Consider the following 12,563-nt stretch of genomic DNA (forward strand, 5'->3'; position numbering starts at 1 on the left):
TCCATAGCGTTTAAAATTACTCTTTGCAGCGAAATTCTAGATGCAGAGATCTTTAAAATGATAGCACATATGTTGTTCTGGGATGCGAACAAGTCGGAAAGTGTCTGAACAAAAAAGTGGGGCTGGCATATAGTTCTCACACTCTTTTTTTGAAAAAATGCGGGAAAAATAATGCCTTTTGTAAAGATAGACACCGACACGACTTATTTGTCGATTAAATTTCCAAAATAAAAAAATATTTGTCATTTTTTTGCAGATTTGAGTGCTTTTTGAGACAAATTCTCCTTAGCACGAAACTAAGTGCACCAAATTCTTTAAAGTGATGAGGCATCATAGAACACATTAATCAACAAGCACAAAATTTTTACATCTTCATTTTTTTTATAAAGTTAAGCCATTACCGATCCTCATTCCCAAACAAAATTAGGAGCTTAGGAAAAGTCATCGACCAATCGCATGCCCGCATTTTAAGAAACTAAAGACTATGAGCAAGAATTTTTTTAACTAGTTAACTATTTCACGTGGACTTGAATAAACATCGCTATTCACATATTTACAATTTTCAGCTCGTAATAAATATGAACAAACACAGAGTTTTTGGTAATTATTTTGAGACCTGGAAACTCGCAAAAAAACATGATCTAAACTGGTACAGCGGTATCAACTAAAGTAGAATTTCTATCTGGTTTGAATTTGTGCTACGACCCCAAATCCAATGCTTTCATGAATTCCTCTTCCGTAAAATGGAGCAACTTGGCTGCTTCTATATGCATACGCTGTCTTTTTAATAAGTCGATTAACTTCAATTGCTTCTTGAATCCAGCAATCAGCTCTCCCTTCTGTTTTTCCAGTTTCTTATTCTCGTTCACCAGTTGGTCCATTCGCTTTCTCTCTGCGTCTGAGCTTTCTTTTGAGTTCTGGCTCACTTTCGATAATTGCGACTGAAAAAAACTGCATTTGAAGAACAGAAAAAGTTTAAAAACACTTTCAGAAACCTTCAATAGAGTGACAAACATTTATTTGACCTTATCTCAATGAATTAAAGTGAAGAAAACTCATTTTGATAATAAGGCGAGTCATTCCTGAGAGCGAGGTAAATCACATTTGACCAAAAACATTCACGCAAATGAACAAAAAGCTCGCACCACTAAGAGTGAAAATGTCGTCGCGCACGCAACTCATTCGAAATTGTATGTATGAATGAACAAACATAGCAGGACAACTCCTGGCTTACAATCCAAAAAATTGAACAAATTATTGACCCGATACTTAATTTTTTTAAAATAACTTCAAACTAAGACAGTCAACAAAATCGAGGACCCTAGTTCTGGCAAAAAATTAACCAAATAAAAACATACCCGGCAGGTTACCGGAAAATAGCCGCCGTTAATTCTCATAACCAAGATTGGGATTGAAAGAAGAGAAAAAAACTAGAAAAAATTCTTTTTGTACAAACAATTTTAAAGTAAGAACTATTTAGATGTCAATTTGGAGCTGAACATGATCCTGTTTCGTAGTGAGCTCACAAAAGGGGCTAGTATCAACACCAAAAAGCATTAGAGATGGTAACTAAGAACAAAGTTCGAGTAACGGCATCTAAAATCGCGCTTTATGGGTTTATCCCGTTTCCATTCCTGATTTCGTTTTTTTTTATACTTCACTTTGAATTGCTTTGCTGAGCAACTGCTGTCTCAAAACACTTTTACCACAATGAGAGAAGAGTGAAACTAGCCTAGAGAAGTCAAAAAGATTTCACGCAAAATGTTGGAAAAGCGGCGAAATGAAGTAAAGCGATAAATTTTTATTCGACAAAGTAAAAAAAACATAGCGGGACAAGTCCTGACGTACAATTCATATAATTTTTCTTAACAATACCAAAAACTAGACCTAGAACGAAATATGAGTAAATTGAGAAAACCATTTCTAAAAATAATCAGATCAAAAAATTAAAACAAAAAAACAGAAAATTAATGTCAAAATGCCGCATGTGAAAAAAACCGCTAGCGAGAAATGGAAATTTGGTTCAAATAAAAGACTAGTCCTAGAATGGACTATAAACTGATTAGGAAAAACATTTAGCAAAAAATCCGATCCAAAAAACCGAAAAAGACAGTAAAAATCAAGGTGAAATTGACGCATGTGAACAAAAAATCACTAGCGAGAAAGCGAACTTTTGTTCAAACACCGTTTTCTCACTCTACTAAAAATTTAGAGCGAAAAAAATTACGCCGCAAAACCACTCGCTTTTTCGCTCCACTTCCTGTTTCGGCGTGACCAAAATCACTACTCCAATTTGACTTCAAAAATCATGAAAATTGTGAAAAGATCTAAAAAAAATACAGCGCCCCAATACAATTCAAGTTCTTTGAATTGTAATAAAAATTCTTTGAATTTTAAAAACAGGAGCGCTATAATAGCCGGCTGAGAAGCTGAGGCGGCTATTAAAAAGAATTAGAAAAGTTCCTTTTCAAGAACTGAAATTCACAACACATTAAAAAATACAGTTCTGAGAATCCTTAGAATGGGTAAACAGTACAACAACCTTGGAATGAAAGAAATACAAAGAAAAAAAGAGCCGAAAACTAAGGAAATTGGCAAATCTTTTCAAGTAGAAGAACCTCATAACTATCTGCCAAAATTCTTAACTTTACCAAATCACTTTAGCATACCAAATCACTTCAGAAGTCATGAAATATCTTTTATCGATTTATTATTGGCAACAAATGAACCTTGTAATTTTCAAGACTTAGTTTTGACACAGCAAAAAAATTGAAATGGGGCGAAAGCTCAAAAAAAACTATTCTTTGGAAAACGTTTAGCGTATTATTCAGAGAAAGCAAACACTATCAACTGAAGCGATTAATTCGGTTAATAAATGCACATTTGCCTTCACACCATAGAACTATTTCTCCGAACGTTTCGCTGAACCGCATAAATAGAGACTTTTCGGTTGTACGGCTATTTGCTGTTGATGAACGTAATTGCCTGTTGATGTCCTTTTAGAGGACGAAATGTCAAATGGTCACAAAAAAATGATCAGATAACAAATTGGTAATGCCATATATCCCAAAAAAGACCAGCAGGACTAATGCATTTGCTAAAACTTCGTTTGAGAGCAAATAACCCAATTTATCCGAAAATCTAAAGTACAAACGTTAAAAAAGTGCTTCCAAAATCAAAGAAACTACTCGCTTAGCAATTTTTTTCCTTATCTACTTTTCTCGCTCTCTTAAAAATGCCGTATAAACAGAAAATTACTCTTTTTTTCTCTCCACTCCTCAAATAGTTCAGCCGTTTGCCCTAAAATTTAGTGAGACATTTCCTGTTTCAATTAGACACCAACGAACTTAACACAAACATAGTCGAAGTCTCCACACCAGAATCGAAGCAGAAACGTGAGTCAAACCGCACCCAAACACTCACTCGAATATCCTAACAAGGCGACTCGGTAATGTGCGATCGCACATAAATTTCCGACCCCGCTCATCCACAATTTTGGCTTGATTATCTACCAAATGAGGAACATAGTAAAACCCAAAAATTCAAGTATTTTAAAAAAAATTGGTGTATGAAAGAAAAGAAAGTCTCCAAAGCAAATAACTCAGTGGAGTAAAAAATGATGCTTTAAATTATTGAGATATGCCAATATTAAGAAAGCGAGTCAAGACAAACGGCAAAATCTAACAACAACAACAAACACTAATTACATCAAAAACTTTATGTCCGTTTTAAAAAACAAAACTTAATAACAAAGTCATAATATAGTCAGATAAAACTGAAACTAACAAAATAACTTGTAATTCGCCAGAAAAGAAATGGGAGCAGTCCATTATAAAACTCGATAACAGTTAGACAATAAAGAACAAAAACAGTAAAGTTGGAAAATTCGCTTATAATTATTAAAAACAATTAAATTCAAAGTAATGAAAACCATTAGAAATCAACTAAAATATCTCATAGGTTTACAATTACCAATGCTTCTATAGAAGGGGAATAACAACTGGAGTAAAATGGCGCATTAGATTGATGATATGTGCAAATATTAAGAAAGCGAGTCAAGACAGCAAAATCAAACAACAGCAACAACAAAAATTAATTACATCAAAAATTCATGTCCGTTTTAAAAAACAAAAGCTATTAACAAAGCCAAAATACCGCCAGATAAAACTGATATTCAATAAACTAACTTGTAATTCACCAGAAAAGATAAGGGAGTAGTCAATAAAAAGGCTTGGTAACAATTAGACAATAAAGAACAAAAACAGTAAAGTTGAAAAATTCGCTTATTTTTTTTTAAAACAATTAATTTCCAAATAATGAAAACCATTAGAAATCAAATAAAATATCCCATAGGTGTACTATTACCAATGCTTCCATAGAAGGAATTAAGAGCTGCCTGTATTCAATTTTTCACGCGGTTACAAAAAGAACATATAGATAACAAACAAAAAATCAAATAAAACTTGGCAGAAAACGCTTTCGAAACCGTAAAGCCATACTATGGCCATCAAAATGTGTTCAATTGAACTTTCTGCAACCACCGATAGTCTATTATGTGACCTTTCATTAATGAAGCTAGGTAACAAGTAGACAAAAATGGAAACCAAAATGCAAAAATAAATAACACTTTAATTTTTTTTCGAAAAAATTTTTTTTCCAAAGACATGAACGCCATTAATTAAAGAATTAAAAAATTAACTATGTTTGTATATTCCTCCAACAGAAGCCCATGAGAAATGCAATTATCCAGAATATGTCTTATGTCTACAAAAAGAACGTCAAACATGACAAAAATCAAAAATAAATTTACTTTTTTTTCGTGTCGAAGCCAGTAAAGTCAACGAATTCTTTAGAAACATTTTTTGTGTGACACTAATCCCCTTTTGAAACCTTCCTTTGACAACAATAACGTAATAATGGGCCTGTAATTAAATAGACTAGATAACAACCAGACAAAAAAAGGAACAAAATTGCGAAATTTGTGTGTTGCGAAGTGTTTTTTTTTTAATTTGGAAAACAATTGTTTTCAGAGTCATAAAAGCTATCAGCTATCTACAAAGATCAGAATATCGTCTCATCTATTCTTCCATGAAAAGGCAATGAAACCGGGTCATTGTATATTAAAGTTTCATACGACTAAAAAGACAAAGTAAAGCGGCAGTAAAAGACAATTTAAAAAAAATCAGTTACATTTTTCGAGAAAGTAGTGTCGAAGCCGTTAAAATCATAATCTATATCTTCAAGCATTTTAATAATATCTATTGTTCCTTCTTTTGAAAGCCAAAAATGTGATATATGAACTGTCAATAACGTGATAATGTGACAAAACTAGAAAACGTGAAAAAAAGGGCAAATAAATAAAAATTAAGAAAATTTGAAATCTAGTTGTATCAAAGCCAGTAGCCATAAATTAAAGCGTAAAACTGCAATAAAGGATGAATTCGATTTCAATAGAAAGAAGAAGCATTCTTTCATTGCGGACAATAAGCTACAAGTTGACCAAAGAAAGAGAAAAATAGAGGCAAAAGTTCAATAAGTCATTATTTATTTGAAAATCAAATACTTTTAAAAGTCAAAACGACCATAAGCTTTCAAGTAATCAACTAGATACAAAAATGTGGAGCTAATTAAGAACCCAATTGGAACTATCATTGAGCTTTTTTTTGAAATGTTCTGTTATTTAATTATTGTAGAAGAGATCGAATTTTTCTATGAAAAACACCGACTGTTTACAATCCGAATTACTTTTGGATTATACGAGTCCAAGATTGGTCCAAAACTAGGCCTGCTAATACTGTTTGTTCTTTAAGAAAACTTAATTATTCGAGTGTTATAGATATTGATTTTTTGTTAGCTAAAAAATCAAAAATAGATGCTGCGTGTTTGATAATCAACGAATAAATTTAGCAAAAAACGGCGAAGTTTTAATTACAGAGCACTCTCAACGGTTTTTGAAGTAAAAAAGCCTCCTTTTGAGTCTACAAAAATTGTGTTAGTGGTGTTTGGGTCTGTACTTTCTGCAAATTTAATCAAAATGGACTAAAGAAACTTATTTCGTGCTGTTTTTGAAGAAAAAGTCTTGTTAATGCTGAAATATTTAGTCAGAATTTTTGAAAAAAATAAAAATAGCCTACAATATTCTTGTGATTTTTTTGTTCTTACAAATAAAAATCAACATCACTTAAAAAAATTAACAAAATTAGCGAAGTTTTATTCAAAAATTCCGGAAAAAGTGAATAAAATCTCGCCGGAATTCACACTATTTTCTCAAAATTTAAACCTCGATAACTCCCTGTAAAAAACGAAAATTAAAAAATCTTTTTAATTCCATATTCTACGCTGGACAAGCTTTCTAATGATACCAGTCTCAACTCTCTACGATGAATATATCGATCGGCCAAAATTGACTGAACAAAAAAAACCCGTTTGAGTATATAGTTCCTTCCCCCTCAAGAGGGGTCGGAACAACTATGTTTTTAATTTATGCAATTCGAAACGAAGGACAAAAGATTAACTGAACAAGGTATCAAAATCAGAATTCTGAATTTTTTGATAAACTTTCACACGTTCCGTCTCCAAACTCTTACTCTTTGCACTCAATAGACTTTGTGATAAAAACACAGTTCAATTATTGACAGATATGCGACAGACGGAAAAAAAATAAGCAAATGCTTACAAAGAAAAAGGAGAACAAACTCAAAAAGAAAGACAAAAGTCAAGAACTGATTAAATTTCTTTATTTAAAATTCTCTACAATTTTGGACACATGAATCAGTGGACACAAAAGTGGACACAAAAACAGTGTCCACTTTACGTAACAACGTCAGAAAAAACGCAGCAATAACCCTCAATACTGAAAAATCTGCGAAGCTGAAAACAGATATTCATAAAACAACGCTATGATTGCAAGTCATTAGTAAGATTCATGTGAGTCTCAATAGCAAACAGTTACTGCGGTCAACAATGAGACTAAGTTACTGGAGAACTTCAGCGAACAATGAAAATTTCGGCAAAAACTTTGTAAACACAACGTGTGTCATCAAAAGCATTAGCTATTAACAAAACAAAAGTTTCGAATAGTTTTAGCCTCTTTAGCAACCGATAAGCACTGTAATTAAAGCGATTGACCGGTAAGACAAAAAAGAACAACAAAAACGCAAAAAAAACATAGCCGGCAAATTGTCGGAAAAAAGCCACCGTTGACCCGCTTGACGCACATTGAGATTAAAACAGAAAAAATTAAGAGATAGAAATTGACAGAAGTTTTCCCAGTTTCAAAGTGATATTTGGTGAGTTAATTCTGCATATTCGGTTAGATCTCAAAATGACACTTATTGAAGCTTCTAAACTGAAGCATAATACTTACGCCAGCTAGCAATCTCTTTAATGAACTTTGATAACTTAATGCACTATGACTTATCACCGGTCTATCCCGTTCTTCTGATTTTGCACTTTTGGCATTGACCGTTTTCACTACATATTTGAAATCCTTTCAGTTGAAACAGTGAGTGAAGTAAGAGAGAAGTTACGCGTGAGAATTGTGATTTTTATAAAACGAAAAACGTGATAAAAAAGTATAGCGAATTAAAAAAAGACAGAGCGCCTAAATAATAGCCTTTGAAAGACGGCGGCTATTAAAAAATGATTTTCAGAAACTAATATTGAAACATAATGGACACGTAGGGAGAACTTCTTTCACACTAACAGCAAGCGGTTGACATCAGTAGTATCCAACTGGGGCTTCGGAATGCTAGCATTGGTGGAGGGCGGCCTTGAGCGGAGTGGGGCAAACGACGCATGGGTTGGGGTCAAACGTTTAAGATCACGAACCCCCCTTCACTAAAAAATTGTCCAAAAACAGATTTGGCGAATCGCGCTTTCAGGAGCTGATAATAAGTAAGGCTCTAACAGAACTCAATAGCCTCCTGGCGCTACTTGCATATGTCGTTTTTAGGTCAAAAAGTCAAATGAGTGAGTAGAGTTAGATTCATTTACACTCCATTAGCAAACAAGGAGAATTGCCATTAAGAGAAACCAATTGATTGATAAAACACCAGAAAGAACTACATAAACTGACAAGACTAAAGAAGAAATTGCCAATACTTTCTTAAAACTAATTGTTACAAATTCTTTAAGACCTTTATCAAGTAAAACTATTGCAAAGTAAAAAAAGTGGGCAAAAACTTTTAGAAACAATCACAGCGGAATCCACCAACCATTATCTTGAAAATTGTTCCCAAATTGATATTGCAAAAAATTGCAAAACGGTAATTAAAGACCGGCCTTTCAAACATTCAGACCTCTCCTCTTAAAAGTGTCTCAAATTAATTATCGCAATAATCAACTGAAAATAAAAACCTATTTTGAAAAACGCCAAAAAACAAGCAAAAACAAGAGGAAAAAGAAACATACCAAAGAATGATTTACTTAAAACATTACTCTTTAAGGTTTATTAAGGCGTGCTGTAGTTTCTCGGAAAAAAATTACCGAGAAACTACAGCACACCTTAACATCAGATCGCCAAAACAACAGCAAAGTCTAATTGTACCCGTAGAGTGTAAAACAAAGAAACATAGCCGGCAGATTTCCGGAAAATTGCCGCCGTTGACGCGCTAGACGCACATCGGGATTGAAACAGAATAGGAAAACATAATCGGCAGATTGCCGAAAAATAGCCGCCGTTGATTCCCATAACTCTATTGGGATTGAAAGAAAAGAAAATATCAGTAGTGATGTGTCTTTCTGGGCAAACTACGGGGGGGGGGGGGGGACATAAGTGTCTTCCCGTGAACACTACGGGGGGGGGGGACACAAGTGTCTTCCTGGGCAAACTACAGGGTGGGACACTTTGAAATTCTTTCTCCTTATTTCCCCTGCCATGCATGAAACTAATCTTGGGAAGCCATTTTCCCTCCACTTGCGTGACTGGTTTGCCGCTTTGGGCTTGAAGCCATTTTAACTACCACCGCTTTGAAAGTGAATTCGTCATATGTCTGCGCCAGGGTACTTTAATCTTGTTTTGGTCTGCGCAAACTCCGGGGGGACATAAGTGTCTTCCCGTGAACACTACAGGGGGGGACACAAGTGTCTTCCCGGTCAAACTACAGGGGGGACATAAGTGTCTTCCCGTGAACATTACAGGGGGGGGGGACACAAGTGTCTTCCCGGTCAAACTACAGGGGGGGGGGACACAAGTGTCTTCCCGGTCAAACTACAGGGGGGACACTTAGATTTTTCTTTGTTTTTCTCTGAGTCTTATGGAGGGGAGGGGGGACACCTGCATTTTAAAAAAAAAATCAGTTTAAGGAAACCAACCAGGAAGAACTTTAAAAACCTTGGGGGAAAAGGAGCTGTCATGTAGACACAAACAAAAAAAAGTAATTATCATACCCTGCAAAAGTCACCTAATTTTCATTTGTCTATAATGCTTGCTCAAAAACAGCATGACAACAACAATCGCGACGGTAGATTTAAAAACCATTCATGAAATCTATAATTTAATAAAAACAGACTATCCAGAACATAATGAAAGATTTCTTTACTTTTTGGCAACCTGCTTGCACTTGGACCCTGATGTTAACCTCGAAATTGCACTAAAACTGAGGCCTTATGGTGGGATCATTGGAATAGATAACTCTTCATTGGATACTTATTTGAAATCATTTAAAGTGCTTCGCTTACATGCAATTCTTCATGATGCCTCTGGATTTATTGCAGAGTATAGCCAAAAGGGTCCAGGATACTCTTACGTTTTGCCTTGTCCAATCACAAACGCTTACGTTGGTCACCTGACAGGTTTATTCTTCTGCTTGTTCGTGAAAACTTTTAAACGTAACTTAGTCAGTTTGCTGGAATGTTGAGTCCGGAGATTGTTGTTATAGATTTTGAAGGTTTTCGACACAAAAAGAGTGGATTCATTATAAAAGAATTATCTATTTGTTCAAACAACTACTCAGACACGGTTCTTTTTCTTCCTCCAATTTCCTTCAACTCGCTGTCCTCGAGTGAGAGGAAATCGCATCAGTGGGTATCGAAGCATTTGCATGGTATTTCGTGGGACAGCGGCAGCTACCCTTACTGGTTTCTATCACAAATATTTATAGCAATCAAGATCCGTTTTCCTACTGCCAAAATTCTACGCAAAGTGGAAGGAGAAGACGGAGACACTGCAAAAACTCCTTCAAAAAGACGTCACAAATTTAGAAACATTGCTATGTCCAAAAATTGAAGAAATCTTCACTCCAGTAGAGCACTTGACTTGTTCACTTCATTCATCTATACTACCATTCAAACAAAAGAAAAAGCATTGCGCAAAGAGAAAGGCACAAGTGTACTTTTATTGGATAACACTACCAACTAATGAGTCGTCGTGTGGAGAAAGCAACTCCTTCAGTTCTTCAAGTGAATTTATCTCCAAATTTGACAGTATGCAGTTGCATTGCGAGTGATAACCAGTTGACAGTGACTTTTCTGAAAGAAGAAAAAATTGATTCTCGTGGACAAACTATACTGAGGAAGCAGCAAATACTTTGTAATACTGCTGAAATTGAAACACTAAAGAAATATCTTTCACTGCTGGAGTACTTTCAAATGTATCATGTCTTTACAAGAGAAAATGAAAAAACTGAAACTAACCCCTTTACCTACGCCCAAGTATCCAGTGCCAGTACCAGTACCCCTGGACGATGAGAGTCTCCCCGATGAAATCAAAGAGGTAGTCAGAGAAGGAAAGGTGGAGTCAATTGTCTACTATGGCAATGACTACGGATTCCAAGCGAACTATAAAGTAAAATATAAGAAGGAAGACAAAAACTCTGAATTTATTACATACGAATTTTTTATGGTTGATGAACTAACTAAACAATAAACTAACAGAATTTTTGAATTAAATTCATTTTTGAAAATCATTTGCTTTCAAAATGAGTCAATCAGGAGATCAATTAGATTGCGCTGGCAGTGGAGGAGCAGGAATCACTGACTTGGTTTTTGATGATCAAAACCAAGAGAGACGGTCTTGGAGGTTTTGCAATTCTAGATTACCGCGCTCTGAGGTAGTTTATTTTACACAAGTTTCGATAATAGTTTTTCTTATTGTAGTTTCGCTGACCAAATTAGTTTTCTTCCACCTCGATTGTGAAGAATCAACATTTTGGTTTTCATTGCTATCGTGCACAGTTGGATACGCACTTCCAAATCCTAAGTTATGAATAAAATAATCTCAACGAGTGATCGTCTCTTCATGGCAGTCTGTGGTCCTTCAGGTTGTGGAAAGACCGAAATTATTTTTCAAATGCTTCTTAAGAATACGTTTTTCCCTAATTTCAAGTCAATATACTATTTCTATCAACATGATCAACCAAAATTTCAAACGATGGAGCGTAACTTGAACATTTATTTTACCAAATTCTCGGGATTTGAATTCATTTCACAGTTGGAAAACTGTTTGCTCGTCTTTGACGATTCCTGCGAGGAAATTTTCAATGACAAGGAGTTTTCAAAACTTGCAACAGCTGGACGCCACAAAAAAATCAGTGTTATCCATGTTAAGCATAATTTGTTTCAACAGAGTAAATGGTCTCGAACAATTGATCTCAACACAACACACATCATTTTGTTCAAATCTCCCAGAGATATACAGCAGATAAGTTATATTGGAAAACAACTCAATAACACAAACTTTTTAAAAGACAGCTATGACCTTGCAACAAAACAACCATTCGGACACTTATTGATTGATTTAGACCCAAAAACAACCGACTCACTACGTTATTGTTCAAAAATTGTACCACTGGGGCCAACAACTTTCTATCTGCCATCTTCCAAAGCTGTAATTACCCACCTCACAAATGAGAGAGAAAGAGATATGTATGCTGAGGCGAATGCTCGAAATGCCGGAAAGCATGCTAAAAAAATTCATTAAAAAATCATCAAACAAATTTATAAAATTTCTCTGTGAATGCTTTCTCAATATTATAAATGGAAACGTGCCCACAGATAAAAGTTACTTGAAAACTACGAAACATCATTCCGACATTTTCTTTCCAAAGAGACAAGTTTGAGGAAAAAGCGTCAGCTATTGGTAAAAAATTTACATCTACTTCGAAGCATAAGTCTCTCTTGTTACCTTTACTTGAAGAAGTAGTAATGCATGCGGAAGAGTTTGTCTTGATACCAAAAAGAATGTTTGTGTCAAAACAACCGACTAGGACAGAAATTTTGGATAATCCCATTTATAAACAGAAAGCTGCTCAATTGTCACTCCTCCAACGAAACAACCCAACCGATTTTGAAAGCAAAGAGGCGACTGAACAGGAAACTAATAAAACTAATATCGTGAAAAAGCGCAAAAGAAGAACAAGTAGTGTTGATTTAAAAAGTGAATTGGATGATGGAAGTGAAAGTGTACAGTCTTTCTTTAGTGATGATGGCGAAATTGAGCCCTCATTGAAAAAAAGGCAATCAGACTTTGACTCTATAATGTCAGAAGTAGAATTAATGGAAGAAAACAAAATCCAAAGAGCGGAAATCATCCTAAACAAGATATTAAGTTCAGAAACAGTTTC

At 34.8% G+C, this 12,563-nt stretch overlaps 1 protein-coding gene across 2 annotated transcripts in view; it reads right to left on the reverse strand.

Moving 5' to 3' along the window:
• Positions 1-482: 482 nt before the first annotated feature.
• Positions 483-12,563, reverse strand: part of LOC142348831 (testis-expressed protein 9-like) — a 49,957-nt gene continuing 37,876 nt past the window's right edge. For both annotated transcript variants that reach the window (XM_075400362.1, XM_075400361.1), the window contains one exon: positions 483-941. In XM_075400362.1, the coding sequence (XP_075256477.1) occupies positions 699-941 (243 nt within the window). In that variant the 3' untranslated portion in view covers positions 483-698. The remainder of the gene's footprint in view (positions 942-12,563) is intronic.

Source organism: Convolutriloba macropyga, chromosome 10 (genome assembly GCF_964194025.1).
Source record: "Convolutriloba macropyga chromosome 10, txConMacr16.3, whole genome shotgun sequence".
Taxonomy (NCBI): domain Eukaryota; kingdom Metazoa; phylum Xenacoelomorpha; order Acoela; family Convolutidae; genus Convolutriloba; species Convolutriloba macropyga.